The sequence below is a fragment of the Harpia harpyja genome, chromosome 4 (genome assembly GCF_026419915.1).
Source record: "Harpia harpyja isolate bHarHar1 chromosome 4, bHarHar1 primary haplotype, whole genome shotgun sequence".
NCBI classification, from domain to species: Eukaryota; Metazoa; Chordata; class Aves; order Accipitriformes; family Accipitridae; genus Harpia; species Harpia harpyja.
This window is the reverse complement of record NC_068943.1, coordinates 67,898,990-67,926,290: the sequence shown is the minus strand read 5'-3', so window position 1 is coordinate 67,926,290 and position 27,301 is coordinate 67,898,990. Positions and strand designations below refer to the sequence as shown.

At 44.8% G+C, this 27,301-nt stretch overlaps 1 protein-coding gene across 1 annotated transcript; it reads left to right on the top strand.

Moving 5' to 3' along the window:
• The first annotated feature begins 11,795 nt into the window (after positions 1 to 11,795).
• On the top strand, positions 11,796 to 23,405 carry RSPH3 (radial spoke head 3). Its single transcript, XM_052784585.1, has 8 exons — positions 11,796 to 12,018; positions 12,298 to 12,385; positions 13,537 to 13,678; positions 15,028 to 15,173; positions 15,646 to 15,849; positions 17,459 to 17,621; positions 18,717 to 18,803; positions 21,075 to 23,405. Exons 1-8 carry the CDS (start codon positions 11,888 to 11,890, stop codon positions 21,335 to 21,337), a joined length of 1,224 nt encoding a protein of 407 aa, XP_052640545.1. The 5' UTR covers positions 11,796 to 11,887; the 3' UTR covers positions 21,338 to 23,405.
• Positions 23,406 to 27,301: the final 3,896 nt, after the last annotated feature.

Genomic DNA, 27,301 nt, shown 5'->3' with positions numbered 1-27,301 from the left:
AACCCCCCTGCTCAAGCAGGGTCAGCTAGAGGTTGTCCAGGAGCATGTCCAGATGGCTTTTGAGTATTTCCATAGATTGAGACTCTGCAACATCTCTGGGCAACCTGTTCCCATGTTTGACCACCCTCACAGTGAAAAAGTGTCTCCTTGCATTCAGATGGAATTCCATGTGTTTTAATTTGTGCCCATTGCCTCTTGTCCCATCTCGAGTGGGAATGACAGCTTTCTTTCTTTGTCAAAAACACAAGCGTCTTGCCCTCATGGCAGAATGAGTGTGAAGAGAGAATCCACACGCAGTGGAAAGGCTCAGAACCCACAGAACAGAAAACACGAACTTGAAAGTGTACTCAAAACAACATGGCTACTTCTTTGGTAAGTGACTCATTCTTTTCGACTGTGACAAGACTAAGGATCCCAAGAAGAGGAACTGCTTGTCTCCTGTCCTGTAACCACACCAGAAATCCCAGGGAGAATAAGCTGATCTCTTCACCAGAGATGAGGAGAGTCTCTCTTTAGGTCCAAGGTGTCCTAAGCCAGACATGACAATCACACTCAGAAAACAACCTGGGCTCTAAATATTCAATACAGGTGAGCATAAATCTTCCAGCTTCTGGATAAGAAAGCTTATTTGGAACTTCTTGTAAGGCATTTCAATAGACAGAGAAAAAGGAAGAGAGAGGAGCTCTACACATTGTTAGCAAACAACGGGCAAGGTGAAGGAGTTGTGTAAGTGTGGCCCATTCCCCCTCACCTTGCTCTTGCATTTCTTCAAGTCCAGGAAACACTGATTAAACAAAATCTGAATGTAAATGGACCCCCAAAGAAATTTACTCCCTCATTGATAGATAACTTTTGTCTTCCTCCATCTCTTAAGACTTGCCTGTTTAGTCAGAATTATTTTCATGTCAAGTCTCTCCACAGAAGTGATTTCTCTTCTATATAAGCACTTAGGAGACCTCAAAAGACAAGAAAGACACATAAAGCAGAGAGCTTTGCTTTAGCACTTGCTTGTCTGCCTTCAGCTCAGAGAACAGTTTTATCATGCTACCAGCCCACCCTACCACATTCAAAGATCCAGCCCAACTATCCGGGCCTCCAAGAGTAAGGCCCTTTAACTGCTATATCCAACAAGTGAATTACCTGAGTGCCTTTGCCAAAGCTGCCTTTGACTCCTTAGCCAGAAAGATCAAATACCCGTTTACAGCTGGGTCAGCTGGAGATGGATTTTGGCACAAGAGTTGAATGATGACAGTAAATCTCCCATTCTCCACAGGTTATTCCATCATCAGTACTGCATCACTTGCTTCACACATCCAATTTTCTAATTAAATTGCATGAAGACACTCTAAACATACAAGGCACATAGGACTGGAAGAGGGGAAAAAGCAATATTAAAGCAGAAAATCCAAGCCATTACCTTGTAAGGCAATGCTGGAATTAAGGCTGTTGGTGCAGCCTGAATTCAGTTCCTTGTGTTTGCATCCTGCTGTTGTTTTCAATCACATGAAGCACTCTGTTCTTCCCCACAGGATGCACATGTTCTGGAGAGGAACCAAGGTTGTGCAGCAGGGGAGAAAATTTTAATTCTGGCATTCCCCAGCACAGCTTGCCTAGCAGGGCAACCCAGTTTTGGACTTATGTCTGTGTCTGATTTTCTAGGATTTGAAAGAGCCAACAGAAGAACAAAGGAGTTCCTCATGGAGCAACATCCTCCTCTCCTTCCTTCCCCATGTTGTGCACTGGGGAGTTGCAAACTCTTGTTCTCTGCCACTTGAATTAGGACAGCACCTTACAGCAAAAGCACATTGTCATCAACTGTATGGCCAAACATTAGTGAAGGCTAAGAGAAACACCATGGTTTCTCCAGGTTTCACAAACATTCAGACTGGCACTCAGGTGCAGACTGCAAACGTAGACACATTTAGTTATCTGCATGCAAACATTTATGTGAGCCTGTGTCTCATCTTCTGCACAGTCTGCATTTGAGTATCTCTCTGGACTCCTGGGACTGAGTTGAGCGCAGGTGGAACACAGTTGCCTTAAAGTAGGTGTCTAAAGTCATTTGAGTATCTTAGGGCACCTCAAGGAATTTTTTAAGGTATCTGTCGTGGTTTAAGCCCAGCCGGCAACAAAGCACCATGAGGCTGCTTGCTCACGCCTCCCCCCCAGTGGGATGGGGAGGAGAAAATATAAAGAAAAGCTCATGGATTGAGACAAGGAGAATGAGGGATCACTCACCAGTTATGGTCACAGGCGAAAACCAGACTCAACTTGGGGAAAAAACAAAAAAAAATTTAATTTACTACCAATTAAATCAAAACAAGGATAATGAGAAGTAGAACCAAATCTTAAAACACCTTCCCCCCACCCCTCCTTCCTTCCCCAGCTCAACTCCACTCCCAATTTTCTCTACCTCCCCCCCCTCCAGCAGCACAGGGGGACAGGGAATGGGGGTTGCAGTCAGTTCATCACACGTTGTCTCTGCTGCTCCTTCCTCCTCAGGGGCAGGACTCCTCACTCTTCCCCTGATTCACCATGGGGTCCCTCCCGCGGGAGACAGTCCTCCATGAACTTCTCCAATGTGAGTCCTTCCCATGGGCTGCAGTTCTTCACGAACTGCTCCAGCATGGGTCCTTTCTGCGGGCTGCAGTCCTTCAGTAGACTGCTCCAGCGCGGGCTTTCTCATGGAGTCATGGCCATCTTCGGGGGCCTCTGCTTCCCCACTCCCCTCCGTGGGCTGGGGGGGACAGCCTGCCGTCTCACCACAGGCTGCAGGGACATCCCCTCCTCTGGTGCACCTCCTCCGCTCCTTCTTCACTGACCTTGGTGTCTGCAGAGGTGTTTCTCTCACATGCCACTCCCCTCTCTACTGCAGGTTTCCCCTCTTAACTATGTTATCGCAGAGGCGCTACCAGCATCGCTGATGGGCTCAGCCTGGGCCAGAGGCAGGTCCAACTTGGAGGCAGGGAAGCTTCTAGCAGTTTCTCACAGGAGCCACCCCTGCAGACCCTCCCCTGCTACCAAAACCCCACCACACAAACCCAAAACAGCATCAAAAGCAGATGCAGATCCAGATATTTAGGCAGCTGAATCCTTCCCTAAAATCTTCTCTGACTATGATGGGAGCTTAGACTCACACATAGATGCTACATTTAGATATCTTGAATGTAGGTCTCTATAATCTAGGGCTGACACTTTTACTGACAGCAGAGAAACAGTGAAACTTGGGATTTTAGGCTCCATCTAAGCCTTCAAAGGAAGCATTCTTGAGCAGGTATAGGCCCTCCCACTTGCCTCCCTCCAGAGCTTGGGGTCTTCTGCTGCATCCCACCACAGACAACCCTGACTCAGACCTTCCTCTTCTCCACTCCTGACTCCTCATCTCTGCCTCATTTTCATTGCCTCCCCATTCCCAGCCTGCATTCCTCATCTCAGCCAGTTATTTATCTTTTAATTGAACAAAACCCAATCTATCCCTGTGGACTTGCTGTCAAAGTCCCAATTTAATTTCTGTTCTCTCCATCCCTAGACCCACTTCTCTCAGTCAGCCAGTTTCAGTTTTCCTTTTCCAATTCTTCCAAATTTTTCCCTCATATCTGCACTGGTTGTTATTGCAATAAGTCCCACCAACACTCATTTAATCTCAGTCCTGCCCCGCCCCTTGTTTTAGTCTCTGCATATGCAGAGAACCAGAATAAGAGAAGGAAACATCTCTGCAAACTACAAGAGAAAATATACAATTCATAAAGTCCAGTGATTACCTCAATTCAGAGCTGTAACTATGGAAAGCCTCTAGGATGAAACTTCATGGATGGAGGTCCTTGACTTTATGGGATTTCAGCAAGGGGACTGCAGATCTGTTCTTGCGGGGAAGTATGGGCTGTCAGCTACTTTGGAAGGAGATTTGGAGCTAGTTAAGGTAAAATAACAAGTCAAAATAAGCCACAGACACTTGGCTTTCTTTTTTCAGGTGCACTTGGCTCTTCAGAGTTTCTTACACTGTATCTAGTTTGATGAAACATCATTTGCAATCTTCTTTGGACATTATGTAAATGGAGGACAAGATGGCATGCCCTGCATTGACAAACATCACTTGGAGTTCAACAGCTAGTATTAGGGAAGGCAGGGCATCCTGTTTGTCACCCAGAACTCTGTTTCTGTTGGGACTGAACCACTCTGTAGGATGTGACTGTGCTCCACAATTCTGACACCTAAAATAAAGCCAAGTACTTGGGAAATTTTTTGTAATGGGATTGTGTCTCTTCAGCCTTTTGCTTAGAAATAGATCTCTTTATTTTCCTGTAGCACTAGAGCCAAAATGGATGGCTTTGGGATTCTGCTTGGACTATGTATACTTTAATGTTTAAAAGCTAATGATAAAATTACAGCCTCAGTTATATATTGTAGGGAGTTCCACACAGACCATTTTTGCCGTAGTGTTCCCTCTTGTAATGCTGCTATGAAATGTCTCCAACTACAACAGGAAGAAGTATCACAGCAAACAAAATCTCGTCTGTGTTATTTTTAGTCTGGGAATCGGAGTTTTTATTTCTCTACTGCCTGTTCTAGTTTTGGTGCTGATCCGTCACAGGAGACTAGGTGGTTTGCTGCAGCACCACACCAGCACTGCTTATTCCCGGGCTGACTCATTCCTCACCCATACACTGTAAGTGACAATTTCAGCTTCCCATCACACCCAGGCAGGTCTCTTGACCCAGAGAACAAAATTTTTGCCATAGTGAGGCCAAGAGTTTACAGCACTTGGCTATCACAGGGGTGAGCTCTGAACAAATATAGGTAGGCAGCCCAGCATCCTGAATGATAGGCTACAGCAGATAAAAAGAGTTCTCAAGTTAAGGAGCCACTGATTGCCAGTGCCTCTTTTCCAGGACCTCCAAGCTCAAGGGTTCCCTAGAGGAAGATGGGATTATGGTTGTCAGGAATTTTATCCTTCTGCCACCTGAATGTGTCCAGAGACACTTCTTCCCACAGGATTCCTACAAAGGGAACCCCTTCATAAAAAAGGTCAAGAAAAACCCCCAGTGGCTCACTGCCAAAAACTCCATGACAATAGCATTATCCTTCTTGCCTTAAATCCATTAATTTATTCCCTTCCTCAGGAAAAGAGGATGCTTTCAAGTATCATTCATGCAATCCTACATTTCTGTTCAATGTAAATCATGCCTGCAATAACAGGTGCACAAGCCATTTCACCTGCCTACTAAGACATGTTCAAGGCAGCAGACTTGTTTCTCAACTGCTCTGCAGACTCAGGGGCCACTGACAGCTGTGTGGAGCAGGCACGAAATGCTGTTTTCTTGGTACACATTTCCTCTGCATGGCAAATATGCCTGTCTCAGATGGAAAGCAGCATAGAAACTCATTCACCAAGTTAACTTGGAAACTCAGCCATGAAGATAACCCATTTCACTTTCAAGTTGGCTTCGCTGGCTGTCCAACCCAGTAAGCATTTCATGTCCGTAACTGATCACGTCTAGCTGCAACATTCAGGTGATTAAAACATGCTGCTACTCTGCTAGCATTAGCCAGACACCAGTTACTGTGGCTACCGTGTGTCTCCACGAGGACAATTTCTCACTACAGGAAAAGGAAACCCACCTTGGTTAGGCGCTCTGGTTACATTTTTCTCTGAATTTTGTTAGCAGTCAGTCCTTATCGCATGTGTCATCAGAACAGAGTGAAAACTTCAGAGGAACTTCTGAAGGCTAAAAACTCAGAAGAGGAAGAAACTTTTAAAATAAAAAGTCTGACAATAATAGAGAGAAAAATCCATGGGGAAAGGGCAGCTACTGTTGGAGAAGTGATATAATCCTCATATGGACAGCTGACACTCATATACATAGCCAACTGCAAGTCTCCATGGATGTTGGGTGAACAACTGCTTTTTCTGCCTCTCTGTTACTCAGAAATGTGAATTATCTAATCCTTTTTTTTCTATAGAATGCATCACTTTTATTGTTTTAAATCAGTCTTTTCCATTTGCTGTGATAAATATACCAATTTAAATCTCACTTCTGAGCAAAGCCCATTCCAAATTCTTCATGTTCTTCTAGAAGGGAAGCGGAAACCACAGATTATTTTCTGTTTCTAACCTGAGGTGCCAGCATGTAAGTCTGACCAAATGGTTCACAAATCCCAAACAGGGTTGACTCCGTTGAGCTCTGCTTCCTCTGCTGGGTAATAATATGAAAAGGTTTCTATGAAGGGTTCCACACTTTCTAAACAAAACATGCTCTTTAGCCAACCAGCTATTTACAGAACTGATCCAACGGCTGGTTGAAACTCTTCCTTCCTACAACCCACAAACCTCCCACCAACTTCCTTGACAGATGTACAGTCCAAATTCAAACCCTGCACCTTCAGTATCACACAGGCCAAGCTGAAAATTATAAAACTGTATTTTTTATAAAAGTTAAGGCCAAACCCAAGTGGATGCCAAGACAGATAATCAGAGAAGATGCTCTTATGATAAAGATTAGAGATTTGTCTGCTTTTCCACATGCTTGCTGCAGTCTTGGGCCATGCAATTCAACCTCATCATATATAGGACATAGCCCTGTCTGCTTCCTCCAAGCACTGAAGAAAAGGTTTTTGCACTCACCTTCCCCCCCACTCCTCCAGGTGTGAATTCTGTCTCCCCATCATAAAGCTGTGACTTCACACAGCAAGTGCAGCTGCACAGCTTTGCCTGTGATTCACCAACAAGGTTTCTTTAGCACAACTGGTCACGAGGTAAGAAAGTAACCACAGTATCATTCAAGAACTTTGCAAAGTACTGTAGTCCAAGGAGTACACAACGTTACATGATATACAGATGTACACCCATCTTATGTGCTACAGACACCAGAAGACATGGCATTTGAGAAGTCTCTGAGTGTGTGAAAGAGCAGAGCAGTCACTAGTTCTCCATAGGTGATCAGGGAGGATGGCCTTGAGATAAAGACTGGAGACTTTTAGTTAAGTTATTTAACATCAGGGTCTGCTTTTTCCCCATGCCTCCTGCCCAGTGCAGTTCTTGGACTGTGCCATTTAACTCCAGTAAAGCACAGATGACACTGCTCTACCTCCCAGAGATGTGATAAAGGGCAATTTATTTCAAGATGGACAAACACCCAGCCCACAGTGAAGGGGCAATAGAAGCAGATCAGTCTTGTTTCTTACTCTGCAAGTTTAGTGCAGTTGAACGACTGCCCTCAATACCGGGAGATGGAAAGTAAGGCAGAGCTTCCTGGGGCAAAAGGAAGACACTGGGAGAACCCTTTTCAAAGAAAGAAGAGGTAAGAAGGGGCTGGAGAGGGATTAGTACCACACAGTCTATTTGAGCTTGAATAGGAAGGTCACCAACAATTGATTTTCCAATTAGCAGTTTAATGAACAATAGTTTAAAATTAAGTGTGCACTGCTCCACCCTCTAAGGTGCTTTCTCACCCCTCCATAATTCTTTCCAGTCACTGGCCCTGAAGTCCCACAGTGGTGTAGGGCAAGAATGCAAGCCCTGAGAGCAGGCTTGTCACACTGAAAAACAAAGCTTGTGGGGGACATGGAAGGAAGGGAACCTAGGGAAAATGGTGCTGAGAGTCAGAGGTGAAGTGGTAGGGGGAAGCAGGATTATTAATTTTGGCTGGAAATGATGAATAATAAAATCTGGTTTTTGACTAGTGCTGGAGAAATGAAGGCCTTCAGAACTGGAATTTCCCAGTCCTGCCCAACCCCACGAGCTCAGGACTGGGGTCAAGAGGAAGCTGTGCTGCTACAGAGAAAAGGAAGTTTAATAAATTTGGTTTGAAGACATGAGTGATAGGATCTGGATTTTTTTCTATTCACAATTACATATCAAGATTAACAACCCTACTTAAAAAAAAAATGATGTCACTATAGGGACTCAAGTTTAACTCAGGTATTTATTTAATTTTCCTATGTCTCATCTGTCAAAACTCTCAGGCTGGCACATATTTTTTAAAACTAAGTACCTCACTATTAGGACCAGGCCTATATGTAAGCAATGTCTGTATATCACAGATGCATTGAACCTAGTGCCTACGAACAGCAGCAAAGACACCATCTGTGGGCTGGCAGACCTCAGTGATACAATACTGGTGCAGTATTGCTGATTCTCTTTGATCACATCACTGCAGTAAGTTAAAAGCAGGTTTTGGTGCACTTCTATTAATTGTTCTCCAAAAGCATTGGGGCAAATAGTACATATACACCTCATCTGGGCTCTGCGATTCTTTCACCTTTGCAGTCACACTGATGGCTCTCCATGTTAGTACTGTTTTTTGTATTTCTGTCAAACATCTCAGGGCATTGATTAGCAGCAGCATGATGCTTTCTGGGATTTTCAAGGCTACCCCAAGCATCGCCATCCCTGAAGAAGGAGAAGGCCCTGACCAATCTGATCTATCTTTGAATTTGTCCCTGCTTGGCAAGGGGGTTACACTAGAGACCTCCACAGTCCCTTTCAACCTAGACTGCTCTGTGATTTCGCGATGTCTGCTTGAAGGCAATGGTATTTTGGCCTCAAGTAGAGTTACTCCCAAGACTGGGAGCTCCATCCCTTTATCTGCAGACCCAGAGGGGTAAGAACTGCAGCTTAAAATTCTATCATCTCAGGACCATGGAGAACCAAATCTAACCCCAATTTCAGGTAATTACACAGTATTACATCAGGGAAGCATTCCTGTAATTTTAAAAGCAGACAGAAGGCAATGCTCAGGGAAGGCAATATGCCCCTCCATGTCCTTCCTTGATAATTAAGCATTATCTATATCCAAAATGGCTCTGTAAACCTCCTTCCTTTCTTAATTATGCAATGCTGCAGAAAGTTAAGATAGTGGAAGCTGGACACAGCTAGTCTGCTCAGCATCATATTATGCAATGCACCATGGCACAAGGTCTCCCAAGCTAGCAACATCCAAGCTAGGGCCCCAGGAAGACCCAGTCTCAGGACTGTAGACCCCTTATATTGTATTTCAAGATGTCATTCAGTAGTTACAGAATGCATTCCAGGTGCTGGGGGAAATAGTGGATGCACATCTTTTCTTACTAGATGCTGACACCTTCACACCTGCTTTGCTGTGAATAAACTCATTTCACACCTAGAAAGCCAAGGGGCATGCCATAAGGCATGGTACAATGCCAGGAAATTCTCATGAAAACAAAAAAAAAATAGTCTGTTTGTGGCTCCAAGGCATTTTAACAGACCCACAGCAAACCTGGAAGGAGACAAAGCCCGTGCTCTGCAGCTCTCAAGTCAGCTGAAGGCGCTTCAAAAGACGTTTCTTAGCTGCCATATGGGAAATGGGCTGATTGATTCCTTGCTAGGCAGGCCCACTTCCCAGGCAGTACCTCCTGTGCTGACATCTGTGCAGGTCCCAGACAATACTCCAAAGAATATGTGAAACAGCCACTGTGACTGTAAGAGCTGGAGTGCAGCTATGGATACTAACAGCAGCCTAGCCATCTGATTACAATCAATGTGGTTTTGGCTGCTGCTGCAGTTGGTCTCGTGATGACATGAACTGTTCCAGAACTCAGGGGTATTTTTAGCAAAAATAACATAAAAGGGGGCAAGGGAGAAGAGCTGAGTTTTTTCCTGGGCATGGCATTGTCACTTACAAAGCTCTGCTAACCCGCAAAGTCAGAGACCTTTGCCTCTCCCACACAGTACTTGCAATGCTTTTGCACTAAACTGGTAACTTAGGAGTTAGCAGTGTTTCACAGAGGCAAGTAGGAGAGTCACTGCCATTCAGTCAGTGCATATATTAGGTGAATGAGAAATTCACCCAACAGGTGAGACACCAGGCTGGGGCCAGCTTAACAGAATTAACCTGTGATGCAACACCTTCATCTTCACAAGATTTGTGGGCAACGGGTGTGTAACAGGCAGCTCCTCAGGAATCCTTGCTCCGGTGGTTACAGGCCCTCTTTTCATCATCTCCCTACCCAGTTCACTCCAGCCAGATTTCTAGGGTTGTTCAGCAAGCACACTCAATTCCTTACTGGGCATGTATAGACTGATGTATTTGAAGGCTATGCTGCGGCTATTCTTCATGTGAACAGAAAACACCATGTCCCTAACAGCCTGGAAATGTCTACCCAGATTTCAAGTCCCCAGTCCAAAAGCAGAAATAGCTGTATAGCCAAACTCAAATTTTCAGAAAATACAAGTCAGGTCCCCAAAATCAAAGGGTTGTATCCGTTCTGGTCAAATTTAAGGGCCATAGTGCTCTGGCTTGGCTGGACTGAGCTGCTCATTCATTAACTTTGCTTGCCCAGACACAAGCAAATATTGAAGGACTGCTCTCCCCTTTCACCCCAATGACACTTGCACTGTGCTCCTGCAGTCCTACATCCTCTTGTCACATCACCCAGCTGGCAACTGTGCAGTCAACACAACTCCCATTCCTATAAGCTATCCATTATTTACAAAACCATTCCTTCCTCTTTTATCTTGCCTCCCACGCTTGGCCTTGCTTTTTGGTAGGGTTTTTTTTGGTTTGGGGTGGGGTTTTTTTCCTTCTTTTTCTAAAAGTTTCTCTTGCTATACAGTTTCTCACGTGCCTTGCAGGCCTCCTATGAAGTGCTCTCTGCTACTCGCCATTCTCTTGTCTGTGACTGTCTACACAGGGCTGTCGTGGAGCACAGACACCTGCCATAGTAACATAACTGAGCTGAAATAAATAGCATTTCACCTGTGAATTACATTTTAACCAAAGATTTCAGAAACAAAGGGCATGGATTATTTTATACATTCAGTCTTGCCAAAGTAATCAAGGCATATCACTAGGACAAGAGGAAATGGCCTCAAGCTACGCCAGGGGAGGTTTAGATTGGGTATTAGGAAAAAATTCTTTACTGAGAGGGTTGTCAGGCATTGGAGCAGGCTGCCCAGGGAAGTGGTGGTGTCACCATCCCTGGAGGTGTTCCAAAAACATGTAGACAAGGCACTTCAGGACATGGTTTAGTGGGCATGGTTGACGGTTGGACTCGATGATCTAAAAAGTCTTTTCCAACCTAAATGATTCTATGATTCTACCCACATAGGTTAAAAAAAGAGCTATCACTGTATCAGTAACCCTTAGTTTCTTTTATGTTTCTCTTAATGGAAATTTTTCACAGAATCTGAAAACACGTCCTCATGATTTGTCATGACAGCGAGTGCAGCTCAGTATGGATGGGGTGGCATACTGAGGGCCCACCTCGCTCTCCTATCTCCCATCATACGATGCCTTTACGGTATCCAAATCCGCTACTTGTGTGGAAAAAACAAAATTAGGAGTGCCGCTTTTTGGGCTGCCTTTCAGGCCACCGGTACTTAAGCCACCAGCACGCCATCCAACAGGTTTTCGCCATCCCCCAGCCCATTTTTGCATCCCCAATGGCACTGCAGATCGGGTTAAGTCCCTGTCAGTCTCACTGGAAACCTTCCCGTCCCTGAGCAGCTCGTACAGAGGCGGAAGAAGGACGGTGACACCTCGTGGTTAAGCCCCCTCATTACCTCGGCCCGGGAGGGGCCCCGCAGCACTACCAAGCGCAAACCGCTTAGCAGTTAAAGCGATTGTTTTCCGCTAAGCACCCCAGTGCCTGGAGAGCAGGCACGTCCTCAAATCTCCCTCAGGCTTTAGCTCTTTCCTGGCAGGAACACCTGCGTGAGAGGGAGCTGCACTGACGGCCCCAACACCGCCACAACTCTCCCACGGCGCCCGCCGCCCTCCTGCCCCGCGCATGCGCGGCGCGCTCGCCCCGTCCCGCCCGCGCGTTGCCCTGGAGACGGTTGCGGCGGTGCGGGCGGCCGTTACAGCTCCCTCACCGAGCCGCCCGCTCGCTGTGGGACAGGCCCGCCGCACCCCGGCCGGACTCCACCATGCTGCCCGCCCGCCAGCCGGAGGAGGAGGAGGTGGCGGCGGCCCCCGCCGTCCCCTACACCTACTGCAGCCGGCCCCGCGCCCTGCCCGCTCGCCCGAAGTACCGAGCGGCGCCGGACGCCGCCGAGCTGTGAGTGCCGGTGTCCGGCGGGCCGCGCCAGCCAGGCCTGCGCGTCCCGAACGGGCTCCGCTGCCCCCTCCTGCCCTCAGCGCCTTCCCCCTCACCTCAGCTCCCTCGCCGCCCTTCCCGGGGGAGGGGGGTCCCCGCCGCCCTGCCGGCAGGTCCTTCTTCCCGTAGCTTGGGGGGAACTTGCACGTTCTGGCCTTTCGAAGTTGTTCTGGTTTGTTTGGGATGTTGGCGTACAGGTTGCAGCTCTGTAACCGCAACTATCTGTGCTTGATGTTGCAGAGAAAAGGAGCCCGTTCGTTACGCCAACCTCATGTATGACAGGAGAGTGGTGCGCGGCAACACTTACGCCCTTCAAGTCATACCTGTGGTATGTTTTTATGTGGATCATGCTACAACTTTGTTGAAAAGTAATAGGTGGGGCAGGAAAGCTGCTCCCTATTAATAAACTGCTGAAGTTGTAATTTTAAAATATTTCACACAGTCACAGGCTCTCCAGTTAAACTAGCACGTGACTCTTTTTAGCTTTTCTCTAAAGCACTTAGTTTCACATGAACTTCTGTAGTTCCGATTTTTTCCCCCATTAAGTACTTGATTATTTTTTTCCCCCCATTTCTTTAGCGTAATGATCCTGAGCACAAGTCATCACTGCATAATCTGTTAATCATATGCAAGGTGTCATCAGTGAGAATAGCAGCTCTTGGGAAATTAAGTCTTGGGGTAGACTTTGGCTTATCCTACTATAGAAGCAGGGCTAAATAGTCCAGCTGTACACAAAAGCTGCTTGTGTGGAGGCAAAAGTATTTTATTAATCCTGATACAGTAGTAAATGTTTTAGTGATACTTTATTTTCAGAGAGTATTTCTACATAGATAATTTGATGCTATAAGAATTTAAAGCAGTCTGTATTTTTAAAAGCTACTTTGTAGAAATAACTTTGTGGTGTTCAGTAGCTGTTTCTTAGAGTGAATTTCACATATGTTCTGTTTAAGAAGTTTGCAACTGATGTTCATTTCAATCCATAAACAGAGTATTGAATTTAAAAGTTAGTATGGGATTCTTTTGCTTCATCAGCAATAAAGAACCTATAATTTTTATCTAGCAAACAATTCTGTTGCTAGTCCATGATAACTGGACTTAAGTCCATTTGACGTTCTTAAAGCTTTACCTAGAAACTCTCACATGTCAGCAAGAACATGCCATTTTAATATACTTTATCTCACAAAGCAAAGTTCTGTATGCAATATCCACTTCCAAATAACAGCTAATTGCTCTTAATGTGAGATGCTATTAGTATGTGCCTGTAGGCAGCTAGCGTAGCTTATTAGTTTCATGCCCTACAGTCTTTAAGGTAACTGAAAATTTAGGGTTAGGACCCAGAAAAGTAAATCCAAAATGCTACATTTGTAGCATTAAAATCAAATAACAACCTTCATTTTCCTGTAGAGAGAAATCAGTATAATTTTCAAGTACAAAGTGTATTCTGTTTTGTGGTTTTTTTTCTTCTTCACCCCTGCTCAGAGTACCCAGCCCAGTCCCCTTGAGATTCAAAGGCAGAGGGAAGCACGGAAAAGAGCACTGGCTAGAAAGCGTGCAAAAGAACAAATGCAACCAAGAACACCTGAGCCTGTGGAAGGCAGAGAGCATGTTCATGTGCAGACAGGTAAAAGGCTGAATTTTTTTTTTAATTCATCTGAAAACAAAAACTTGCTGATCTATATTCATTTACTAAATTGATGATGTAGTTGGTAGAATCACATAGTGTTAAGGTTAGAATCATAGAATTCTAGAATCAGAAGTTCTCTAATCCTTTCCATTATAACCCCCTATTTTTCATTGTATTTAACAAACTTGGCTAATTAGTGACATTTTCCCAGACGCTCTGTTTTTCAGTTTTCAGTGTACATTCTTGAACACTAGTCAAGACTTCTTCATTTATTCTTTCCTTTTCCAGCATCATCAGAGAAGTTCGGTATATGCTTAAAATTGAGGGGTTTTAAAAATTTTGCTTAAGAGTGCAGTCACATGTAAGAATAAGACTACTCTTAAAAACTGGGGAACACATGCTAATTTAGAATAGGAAACTGCCCTATTTGTGGGAAAACAGTTTTATTTATAGGAAACCCAAAATTTGGCAGTGGAGTAGTCCTGAGGTGAGTGTAATGTATTGCTGTGCACTCTGAAAGTCATTTCATATTGGACTGACTTACAAACTGGGAAAACAGCTGTGTTACATGCTAATCAGATGTGGTCTTTGGTTTCTGAATGTTCGCTCTGCCCCAATCCCGCTGAACCTCCTACACCACCTCCAATGCACACAGCAGCTTTTCACCATACAAATACTGTTGGATGCAGAAAGAGGCTACCTAGGGTGGAAGTCTTGGTCTTGTATCCTTCCCACTGACTACTGCAGATAATTTTAAGTACTCCACAGACCTTATTTTCTGAGCCAGGCTATTTATCTCTGCAGTAGGAGACAGGCAGTTATAATTCAAATTGAGCACATGCTGTTATAGATGTGTGGTTACCTCAAGGCCACTTCTGGTGGGCCAGAAGTAGAATATAGTTCTTTAAATCCAACAGATCCAGTGTTCTGTTTTGCTGCACACAGTGGAGAAAAATGTATGTTTTCTATATTACTTATTAGTAGATAGGCAATCATTACCCCTTTTTGAAACTGTCCTATCCCATTGACTCTACCAAGAATTGTTTATTCTTCAAGGTGGGCTGAAATAGTCTAGACTCTGACTTTTGAAACCTACTGAGTGAAATGCCCTTTTAGGAATTGCTTCCAAGAAGCGTACCTGACATTACAGAGAACGTGGCATCAGATAGCCTATGCAGCAAACTGAGCTATGTTTTAAGTTGAGGTGTCTTTTTTTTTTAAAACTTTATAGAAGACATTTTATTGCACTCTTTGGATATAATTCACACTGTAGAGTCATCAAAAATAGTTGAGAGTTAAAATAAAAAGAATCCAACTTTCAGCATTCATTGTGCTTTTGTTTCTAGAACTGTATCTGGAAGAGATTAGTGACCGGATAATAGAGGTTGATACAGAGTGTCAAACAGATGCATTTTTGGACAGACCGCCCACTCCATTCTTCATACCAGCCAAAACGGGAAAAGATGTGGCCACACAAATAGAAGAAGGAGAGGTATGAAGTGGTCAGGTCCACAAGTGCTGTCAAAACATGTCTTCCATACAAAGCACATTTATGATTCTGTAAAATTAAGGAAGGTGCTTCTCCATGTGCACTGGTTCTGCTGCTTTCAGCTAAGAACTACAATGTTGAGAAACACTTTCCCCTGTAGCAATAGTGTCCAGCCTGAAAAAGGGTTGGGAACACAGAGATGAGCAGAGACAGGATCCAGGTGAGTGCTCTGGTTCTCCCTGGCAGCCCCCACAGTGCCTGTGGTAGGGTGTGTGGTGTCTCACTCCAGCCCATTCATCACTTAGCCCCCAGCTGCATTCATGCTTCTGCCTTAGCTGACGCTGCTCCCCCCGCACTTCTCAGCCCTGCCTTCAGCACAAGGGCTTTGTTCAGTCTCCGCTTCTCCTTGCCAAGGTGTTAAGAGTGACAGTGATCATGGGACATTTATCTCTGTTTCCCTGACTCCCATCCTCAGTTGTTTGACTTTGACGTTGAAGTCAAGCCGATCCTGGAAGTGTTGATTGGGAAAACGGTTGAGCAAGCTTTGCTGGAAGTCATGGAGGAAGAAGAGCTGGCCCAGCTGTGGGCACATCAGCGTGCCTATGCAGAGCTGCGTAACGCAGAGCTTGCTGAAGTACAGCGCCTGGAAGAGCAGGACAGGCGATACAGAGAGGAGAAGGTAGGACTTCCTAAGAGCAAAACAGGCCTGTCTGAACGCTCGTCAGAAGAGAGAAAACCATTTCTAGTACTGAAGGACATGCTGTGAAATAAGCTGGATGTGCCCAAAATGGTACTGTCAAGTTTGATATTCTTCAAAGCGTTTTGGTGCCATACAGCTGTGTAGTGATTTAACCCCAGCCAGCAATAAAACAACACACAGCTGTTGCTCACTCTCCCCCCCCCCCCCCCCCCATGGTGGGATGGGGGAGGGAATCGGGGAAAAAAACCCTAAAACTTATGGGTTGAGATAAAGACAGTTTAATAGGACAGAAAAGGAAGGGAAAACAATAATAATAATAGAATACACAAAATGAGTGATGCACAATACAATTGCTCACCACCCACTGACTGATGCCCAGCCAATCCCCAAGCCATGGTGTCCCCTGGCCAACTCCCCCCAGTTTATATACTGGGCATGATGTTCTATGGTATGGAATACCCTTTTGGCTTGTTTGGGTCAGTTCTCCTTGCTGTGTCCCCTCCCAGCTTCTTGTGCACTCCCAGCCTCTGCTGGCAGGGCAGTAGGAGAAGCTGAAAAGTCCTTGACTTAGTATAAACATTGCTTAGCAATAACTAAAACATCAGTGCGTTATCAACATTATTCTCATCCAAAATAAAAACCACAGCACTGTACCAGCTACTAGGAAGAAAATTAACTTTATTCCAGTCAAAACCCGGACAAGCTGCTCTCTGCCACTTGTTCTCATGCACCAGCACCACGCTGTTGTGTTTATCTGGAGCAGTCATGTTCCAGTGACCTGGTGTACTTGGACACCTGATCAAGAGGCCAAACCCAACAGCATTTTCATCTGTCCCTGGTGCAGCTGTTACTCAAGCTTTTTCATTATAACTGCTAAATGAATAGTCAAGAGTGCTTGAAAGTAGGAGAGACACCTCCTAGTCTTTCACACCCAATGCATGCACTACTGTATGTGCATACATACCTCTCAAGATTTCCAAGTATTAAGCTATATTAGTACTATCTAGTAAGCGGGAATAAACAGAAAAGGCAAATCTTTATTACTCACTATTCATCAGCCTTGTATAATCGGGGGGTTTTTAATGTTTTCCTGGACCAATTTGAGTTTTAATCTTTTCTTACATCAAATAGGATATAATACTGGAAAGATGAGCAGTTCGGGAAATCCTGACCCAACTTCATCTCATTCCAAGGCCAATGATCAGCTTGATCTGCAATAATAAAGCAGAGAGTCATGAGATCAATACAGACTAACGTATCAGACAAGGGTTTCTTTTGCCAGCTGTGAGGCCCTTATTTTACAGACTTGCTAAAATCAGAAAAGGTGTACCAAAGGAACATGTTTCCCTCTAGTCCTTCTGGATTTTAGTACTCCACAGATTGAGTACAAGCTTGCTTTCAAGCACTCCTTCATATGAGTAGTTTTTGTGAAAGAAGATGCAAATAGCAGGTAGAGACTCTAAGTATCTGTACTTTTGATTATCTTTGCTATTTATGACTCTCACACTGTGATCATTTTTCAAAGTCTAGATCAAAGGAGCAACAGCTTAAAGGCCTGAAAGTTTTACATGCAATATTGCCTTGACAGGAACGTCGCAAACTCCAGCACATGCAAATGCTGCAGAAACAGAAAGAGACCACAGAGAAAATCGCAGCTCAGGCATTCGCTCAGCGTTACTTGGCTGATCTCATTCCCTCAGTCTTCAACAATCTTCGTGAGAGTGGATTTTTTTATGACCCTATAGAAAGAGGTTTGTAATTATTTTTTTTTTTAATATGATGTGAACTGAGTAGTATAAAGATCAAAACAACCATAAAACATAGCTTATTGTCCTATCATTTAGGATAATGTCATAAGACTTTATTCATTTACATTTGTGGCTGAACAGACAGTTTCCAAACTCATATTTTTAACACAAACGTTATTGGTCATATGTACAAGTAGTCAAGAATAATCAAGACCTGACAGTGTGACAATAAGAAGAGCTGCTTTTGAATTGGAGAGAAATAAATGGGTGGTTAGAACTGGTAGAGCAGAGAGAGAAAGATCCAAATTGAAGAAAATGTATTTTGAGAGGACAGGCAAAGAAAACTGTATGTCGTTCTGAATCTTTTTTAATGATTATCAGAGCAAGGGAGAAATTAGTCAGTTAGAATTAGGTCCTGAAAATAATTTTGGAGTTGTACATCGGTGACTTCCAAGCTTTTAGAATCAGTGGTGTTTCTTATGGGTTACCTTGCTGCACCGCACTTCCCCAGGCTCCGCACAGGTGCACAGATCACAGCTTGGGAATGGTTACATGCATTCCTGAATGAGTCATGGGGGCAAATGCAGAAACTGAGTGTTTTGCAAACAGGGCAGGCAGGCTTTGAGACCACGGCATATAAAAAGCATGATTTGAGAAATACATGGGTAGGCAAGAGCTCTTTAGTCAGAGGGAACAAATGCTTTCAGCAGACCAGAAGCCAGATGTCTTTGGAAAGCAACGCAGGAAATGTTATTCTCCTGACTTGTTCTGGATAGTTATTTTCATCTCACTAGAACATTACTGTGCATCTCATCCGTGCTAGCCCTTCAAGAGTGCCAGACCCCTTTGAAAATCACTGCAGTTGAGAGGACTGTGGTCTGGGTCCATAACAATGAGGAACCTCAGTAAGAGAGGCAGGAGATAAGAAACCCGACAACACCTGAGAGATTTCATCTGGCTCTTGCAAAGCGAGTGTCTTTTGGCAAGGATTTTCATCCCTTAATGGCCGTAGCAAATGAAAAACAGCCCGAAGATCCTGTCGTTCACCCTTAATAAAAAGACATTTTTTCTTTCTTTCTTCCTGCTAAATTCTTACAGATATTGAGACAGAATTCCTTCCATGGCTGATGACAGAAGTGGAAGAAACACTAGAGAGGAAGGTTCTGGGGAGGACAATGCTTGACTGTAAGTTACCAAATCCTGGAATGTAATCAGGGCTGCTTTATGTTCTTGATTGTTTTTTCCCAATCAGATCAAATATCAGATCAAATATCAGATTTACAGGGTCACTGTGGGTTAAGGTAGGAGGTGTCATTTTAGCAAGAACTCCCATGCTCCCATGTACCCATGGCTTTTTGTGTACTATATTAAAACATTTTTGATGTTGGAAAAGTACTGCACACATCTAGGTAATTGATTCTCAGCTGAAATAATAGGAGTGTCAGCCATGCTGCACCACCCTCTCTCTGATGGCTTTATACTGTTTGAGATGTGTTGATGCTGGGAGATGCAATACATTTGGCAGGAGCAGAATGGTTAAAGAACACCAATTCTTTTCTCTGCTATAAAACTTTTATTTTTCATGTATTACACAGCCACCATGGCTGTGCTGTTCTCTGTGGTGTGCCTGATTGTGCCAGTGGGAATAGAAAAGCCCATCCTGTCTACAGCCATATGTATACCACGAAAGTCTCTTAGCTCATTTGTGTAAGCTCCCTGAGCTATGGATTGATATGTTCATCCTACATGAAAGGAGAAGAGAAGGATAATCGTAGGCCATGGTTGACTGAGGAGTCAGGCGACCAACACTTTTCATCAAAACAAGGGTTTACCTTACCAATAATTGTGTCCTTGCTTTCAAAACAGATTAAGATATCAGTTGTCTTTTGGGCTAGTTCAAGCTAAGTATTCAGGTTCTTTTCTTAGTCAGTCTTCAGAGGTTGCAGCTGAAACACCTGAACAATCTAAACTCTGTCTTGTGTAGAAACACAAAATTATGATGAATGCGTGTCCACCATGGTGGTCCTAGATGAAACCACTTTTTACGCTTGCGTTACATCTTCATTCCTATAGTTTTCCTCCTGCTGTGATTTTGGGTTTGAATTACAATTGTGTTTGTTTCCTTCGGGTTTATTTTCAGTTTAATGAGGACCCTGAATTTTATTTGTTAGGGTATAATTTGGATAATTACATCTGGTCTGTTAGGTATTTTATCCTATGATATATGTGCTGGTATGTACACTTAAGGATCACTTCTTCATGTAGCTCTTCAGGAAGGAGGGAATTTTCCCTTCTTTTAAGAAAGAAGTATTGTATGTGACTACTGAATAAACATGCCAAGGATAATGTTGCTGCAGGATCCACTATTGATGAGAACATCTATCATATTCCTGTTAAATCTTTCTGTTTAATTTTTAAACCAGGTATCATGATCTTGCATCAGTTCTAAGATACACAGAATACCTGTAGCAGGCCAATAAGTAATATCAGCAGCCCCTGTTTTGCTATTTACCCTCTGTATTTCCTGGCTTATACCCAATCACCCACTGTTGAGTAAACATCATCTCTGCAAAAGGAACTGCAAATTGCATTCTCCAAGTTTTATAGAGGCAGGCACAGCCTCAGCTGAAATAGTTCGTGGCTTCTTCCCCCCTTATGCAGAAGCATAGGAAAAGTCTTTAAGGATCCATTTTTAATCTATTTGAATGAAGATGCGACTTAAAGGATTTATTTTGTCACTGTCCAATAAAAGAGCTGTGAACTACAAAGGAAGCACCCTCAGTGTAGGGCAGTTATGTTTGTTGTCTCAAAGATTACCATTCCTTCTTTTACTTGCTAAAGTCAACCCATGAATTACAATGAAGCTCTTTTTAGTACCTGTGCATTGTCCAATTTTCTGTGTTAAACCTCTCTTCTTTCATTGTTGGCCTCTATTTTTTATATTTAAATGATGTATATCAAAGTGAGTGTTGATTTTTTTTTTTTTGTTGTGTCCATTGGAAGGGGTATAATGTTTAGAAAAATTTACAAAGGCTAAGCAGCAAAGTTAATAAAGAATACGTGCTTTACAGCTGTGTTTCAGAAAGAGAATATCTTTTGATGACTCCCATAGTTTCACTATTTCCCACTGCCAAAAACATCACGCTGTGTGCAACCTGGCTAGTCCTCGCTCCTGGCGGGGTGGCCTGCTCCAGAAGTGAGGAACAACTGTGAGCAAATTAACAAAACAATCCAGGGGAATGCTTTCATATCACCGCTTTCAGTGTATACTGCTCATTTGGCTGGAACTAGGCTACAGCAGCAGGGATGGTTTTTCTCATTCAAGTATTCTTTCATTTTTAGTGTTGTTTCAGGTTTTTTTCCCTGTTTAAGAAGTTATAGGTCAGTAATATATAAAATAATCTCAAAGTATGTTTTTTTCTCCAGGTTTGTTAATGGTGGCTTTCTCTGTTTCAGCCTTGATTCGTACAGTGGTTGAAAAACGCTTAGATGCCTTTACCCATAAACCTCTGTCTGATCAGACAGAGGCACCTGCTGAAGAGTCCAGGCCAACAGATGCAGCACACCAGGTGGCGGGTGAGACAGGCACTGCTGACCAACCTGTTGCAGAGAAAGAAGAGACTGACCAACCTGTTCCTGAGGAACAGCCTTCACGTCACATCTCTTTCCGGTTAGAAGAATCGGATCAAGCAGGAACAGAGGACTTGGAAACTGAGTAACAAGGAGGCAAGTCATCAAGTAAATGGAGATGAATGGCTTAGAAGAAATGAATTCCTATCTATTTACAAGTATTGTGCCTTAGCCATGCTGAAGGATGAACCTAAGTAACAGTAGAGCATTAAAGTATGTTTTCCATATGCTGGCATTGCTGATTTTGGGCCGTAAGAATCAAGAGAGAGGTTACTAGTGCAATGTGAATGGCAGTGAAATTCTATCCCCTTTTACACAAGCCAATCCATCAAAAACCTGGGATGTTTACAGTTGAAAAGTGATGCTGTGCCACACCCCCTACTAGAAGGTCAGGAGAAGAACATTGAGAGCATCCTAATAACCTTTGCAAGTGCTTTGATAATGTTCTCAGAACAGAATTTCCTTACTTTCCCTATTTTGAAAGGTGGTTACTACAGCACAGAAAAATTTCTTTTCACTCATGTTAGTCTCTCCTTTCCTGACACACTTGCATGGGCATCTCAGCAGGTAATAAAGCGAAGGCTGTTCCTGAAGTTCTTCAGGTTCAAAGAATTATCTGCCTTTGGGAGTTTCTGCCAGTGCAAAATCCTCCTCACCTTCCTTACACCCCGACCACTGGTGAGGGGCTGGAGTCACACGCTAAGTCCAGCCTCAGTTTTCTTTGTAATCGTCCTTTCCTGCTGGTTGACTAGAAACAGTACCAGACATGACTGACAAAATGTGCCTGCACTGCAACCTGTATCTGTCTGTTCACAGGCCAACTCCTCAAGTGGGGCATTCCCCCTCATAAAAGTACATCTGCGCTCCATTGCAGCAACACCTTTTGCTTGCTAGGTGCACCTGTGGAAAAAGTCCTGCCTCATCCAGACTGCTTTGTGCTACCTCCTCTTTGCAGGTCAGAGGAGATGTGTGCTAACCCAGCAGGCCAGATCCCAGTCTCAGTGGGATGTCAGGAACGACACCTGAAGAGACAAGGACCTGCTCCACATCTCATACTCTCAAAAGGGACGTCCAGACTTTTCACTGGACCACTTGTATGTGTGACTTCAAAGGCAGACCCTCCCTTCCCTCCATCCTGGGCTAGGACATCCAGTGATAATCAGGGCAGCTATTGCTTACACAGAAAAGCTCCCTTGGAAGGTGTCAGGTATTTACCTCTCTCTGCAGGTAGTTGAAAATCAGAAGTAATGAGATGTAACCACCAACAAATCCACTCAGTGGTTTGATGTAATATAAGTATGTTAAAACTGGGCGTCTGGAGTCACATAGTACAGATTGTAGGCAGACACACCCATGGATGCTTTTCAAAGCTGGAATATTCCCCTGTAAACTCTTCCTCTGTTTGCTAAGTTGACAGTATTTCAACAGTGTGATTGTTTTTTCATTTATGATTGATTCCTCAAAGCATCCAGCAAAATGTGTTACATGTATGAAATTAAGGTAGTCAATGCTCACTACATCTGTGTCTGTAAGTTTCTAAGAAGAATTTATTTTTATACACATGACTGGAATTGAAGGCTTGAAATGAAACTCTGGTTTAGGCATTGAAGTCGGTGGGAGGTTTACCTCAATTTCAGTAGGACCAAGATTTTCAATTGTTTTTTTTCCCATGATGATGGAAACTCCTGTCATGACTTCAGGTAGATCAGGTAAATGACTTCAGGCTAATTTTATGTAGAGAAATAAAAGGCTTTGTGACATGATTAATGAGATTAATGTAAATGTTTCAGCTCATTTTTGGAACACTGTATGTCAGTTTTAAGGATTCCTTATTACTGAATGATTGTTTTGTCATGTATTTACAGGAGACTTAGCATAACCTAGAGGACTGTCATGGATCATTCCTGAAAAGATTCAAACAAATGCTGACTTGAATATTTGGTTTTGGAATGTTACAAGAGGAAGGTGATCACCTGGAATATTTTCATTTTTGTCACTCCCACTTTGTGTTTGATTGCTAGAAAATTTACTTGAAGTGTTGAATTATTCTATTTAAATAGGTTGTGGCATTATTATGTATTCTTAAATTATTATAAAAAAATAATGAATTGTATGCCCTGCATTTTTACTTCATTAGAATATATAGATACAACTCAAGCATTGTGTGTTGTGGTAGAATTTGCTGTAACAGGTTATGTTTTTATGGGGCCATACAGCTGTGAAGATTTGTACTGCACTGGCAGTTTTCCATTAATAGCTCTGTACTTGAATTCAGCCCCAGACGTGGACAGGTTGGCAGGGGAGGGGACCTCTCGCATCCTGTCGGTCACTGGAGAAGTGGAAAACCATGAGCAACAGTAAGGAGGGGAAGAGGGATTCGGGGTAATGGCGTAGCTGTCACCTGTTTGGGGTGATGCCGACAGACAGGCAGGCTGTGCGGCACAGGCCTTGCCGCTGGCTGGGTGGCGCGCGGGGGCTGGCATGCAGGTGGCTGGGGGAGCTGCCCCAGCCGAGCCTAGGTGCGAGCACCACGTCCCTCACACCACCTCCTCACGGGGACCCCTCCTGACGCTCTTCCCCTCTAAATCCCCATTCTCCGTGTCCCCAGCAGCAGCTGTGCCCGGCAGGCAGGTAAGGCCGCAGGGTGGCCAGCTCTGCACCCACGGTGGCCCGGGGGAGGCGCAGGGGTCTGCAGCTCCTGGGTGTGCGTGTGCGTGCAAGGGGGAGCGGAGAGGGGACGGAGGCAGACGGCGCTGCAGGCACTAGAGGGCAGGAGAGCCCACAGCAACCTGGCTGCAGAAACGCATAGAAAGACACGGGTGTCACCTATTGCACACCGCACGCCCTGCACTAGTGACACCCGTCTGGACTTCCCTCCTCTGCTAAACCCCAAAGGCGTCGACCTTTTGCAAAATCTACTCATCTTTCTAACGTGAGGAGCCAACACTGAGCGTCACCCTACACTGTCCACACTAAGATCATAGAACCAGAGAATGGTTTGGGTCGGAAGGGACCTTTAAAGATCATCTAGTTCCAACCCCCCTGCCATGGGCAGGGACATCTTTCACTAGATCAGGTTGCTCAAAGCCCCATCCAGCCTGGCCTTGAATACTTCCAGGGATGGGGCATCCACAACTTCTCTGAGCATTGTGGGTTTCAGGGCTTTCTAACTGCAGCTGCTGAGTTTTCCACGCCATGTCTCAGCCCTGGGATGAACCCTTTTGAAAAGTTCAGCAGAGATGTTTCAGCCTGTCCTTTGAATGAGATTGGAGGAAAAATACATTTCTCTGCCTATATTCAATGATCTTTTCAGATGATAAACAACTCAACGCAACTGTGTGCTGGACCCAGGATGCAGGCTTCTGGGTGCTTTCTCCCAGAACCATTAGAAACCAGACACAAAGTTCATCTTGGCATTGAACTGTGTCCAAAAGACTACTTGTAGCATGCAGGAGTTGAACTGGTACTTCTGCTAGTCATGCCCAGGCTGGCTACCTGTCAGTAAAGACCTCAAACAGTAGCATGTGTGCACAGGGAGGCTTCCTATCTTTGTGTGTTTCATCAAAAGCAGCTGGTTCTAATACGACTGTATCCGTGTGGTTTCCATCTATTGATTTCTCTGCAAAGAGCCAGAGCATTACTCCAACAACCAACTCAGCAGTTTAGCTCCATGGTTACTTCAACACCCACTTGAGAAGTAGGAAAGACATTGAGACTTACTGCCTGGCCCTGAATCAGTTTGGGAATGCTCTTGATATTGATGGACCAAACTGGACTCTGCATTTCTGTGTTGCACACTGACAGACTGTGAACATATTGGTGAGAGTAAAATTCATGGCTGGTTTGCTGCTGGCAGAAATTACGGGTTTCAAAGAGCTGCGGAGAGAATGAATAAAAAGAATACACCTTTGAAAGTGTTTGCTTGCTTGCTTATATGCACGTGTTAAACATGAACCTCACCTTATCCATCTTTAATGGCTACAGGCTTGGGAGCCAACAGAAGCTGTATTGCTTTAACAGCAGCAGTATACAGCAATCTACAGCAACAGCCCTGTGGTGTTTGCAAAGCCATGAAGACTCCTGTCCTACCCTCCTGCAGGGAGATGCCTTTAGACAAGTATGACAGTATCTATCATAGTGAAATAGTGAAACTATTCTAGCGTGGTTTCTCACTGCCAGGGCTTCTTGACTGGTACAAACCAGAAGCTAGACATGGCCTATAGCACATTTCAGTGGTCCTGCTGTGATGCTGCTTTATTGCAGTATCACTGTAGTTATAAACTGCCTTATGTCGCCTCACTCCTCCTCCTCAGCCCCACCATGAACATTTGGCGCTCTCAAGTTGCCCAGGCCTTGTCTATTAACATATAACAATATTAGCATATGTATATTGTCACTGGCAGCTTACGTTAATAAATTTGACAGTAAACTGTAGCAGCCATCTATGGTAGTGGCATATCCCATGCTGTTGACTGCCATGGGGTTCATGATTTCCAGCAAAATGTCTGGCTGAGAAGCTGGTGCAATAATGCTTGAAACTGTCCCAGAAAGATTACTTTCATCTATCAGGGTCCTAGCTGGATCTTGCAGCCACTGCTGATATAACATACGCTGTTAAAAATGACCTAACAGTAGAGTTTGACTTAGTAGGAATTGTGATTCAAACATGCTTTGGCAACTGAAATTATATCTACTTTAAACATAGCTTTTTTTAAGATGATAATTTTGGAAAGTACTCATGTGTATGATGGGTTACAGAGTACATCTAAAAGATTATTTAATGGGCAAATATCGGCAGGCCAACCATTACCATTTTTATTAATGGTAATTAATCAAATAAATTTGTTTCAGAGTTGACATACTCAAGTTATCTGCAGTTTCCAAAACCACAACACACTGAATCCACAGGATCACTGAAAGGTCTAGCTAGGTTGGAAGGGATCTCTGGATCCCTGGTCATCTGGTCCAACCTTCTCTAAAAGCGGGGCCCTAGATTAGGCTGGAGTTTGACTGGCTGGGGTGTAGCGCTGCTGAAATGGCTTTGGGGGTCTGGTGGCCTGCAAGGTGAGCAGCACGGCAGCAATGCCCCTCGCAGCCATGAAAGCAAACCATGTCCAAGGTTATGTCAGCAAGAGCATAACCCAACAGATCAAGGGATGCCATTATTCCACTCTATCTGGCACTTGTTGGTCCACACCCAGAGGACTGAGCCCAGCTGTGGTCTCCCCCAGTTCAAAAGAGGCACTGAAAAATTGGAGAGGGTCTGGTGGAAGGCCACAGAGACAGTTAAATGCGGAGAACTTGCCGCAGGAAGCAAGACTGAAGGAACTGGGTGTGTTCAGCCTGGAGAAGGCTCAGCTGGATCTGATTGTGGTTTTCCAGCACTGAAATGGTGGTTATGGAGAAGGTGGAAGCACCTCCACAAAGATGACCCATGACAGGACAAGAAGAAACAGCCACAAGCTGCTTCAGGGGCAATGCCCGCTGGGGGTGTGCCTACGCTCCCTTCCTGTGCCCCTCAGCCTGCCAGGGTGCAAGTCTGCAGCAAAACCCCAAGGTAAAATCGGTACGCGTGCAGGAAATTCTTAATGCGGTGAGGTGCCTTCCTTGGAAGTAATTAACTACCACCAGTGCAGGGGAGAGGGTTTGTGCGGGACAACTCGGTACGGCCACAGCAGTGGCGCTGTCGGCGGTCGGAAAGCCGCGGGCCGGGATACTCGCACTTCGTTTTTAACAAGTCTCCCGCTAGCGCCGTTGCAGAGCACGCCCTCGGGCTCCAGCGGCGGAGCTGCACCCCACCCGGCCGGCCTCCGCGCTCCCCGCGGCGCGGTCCTGCCCTGCCCTTCCCAGCGGCCCGCGGTGGTCCCCGGGCACCGCTCCCCGCGGGCCGCCCCGCGCTGTACCGCCGAGCGGCCGCTGCCCCGGAGTGGCGGGGAGGGGACGCGGCCCGTCCGCCCCTCGGCCCGGCCCTCCTCCGCCCCGCCCGCTGCCGCCCCGCCGCCAGGCGTCTCCCCGGGGCCGGGCACCGCCGCGGGGACGGGAGGAGCCGCCGC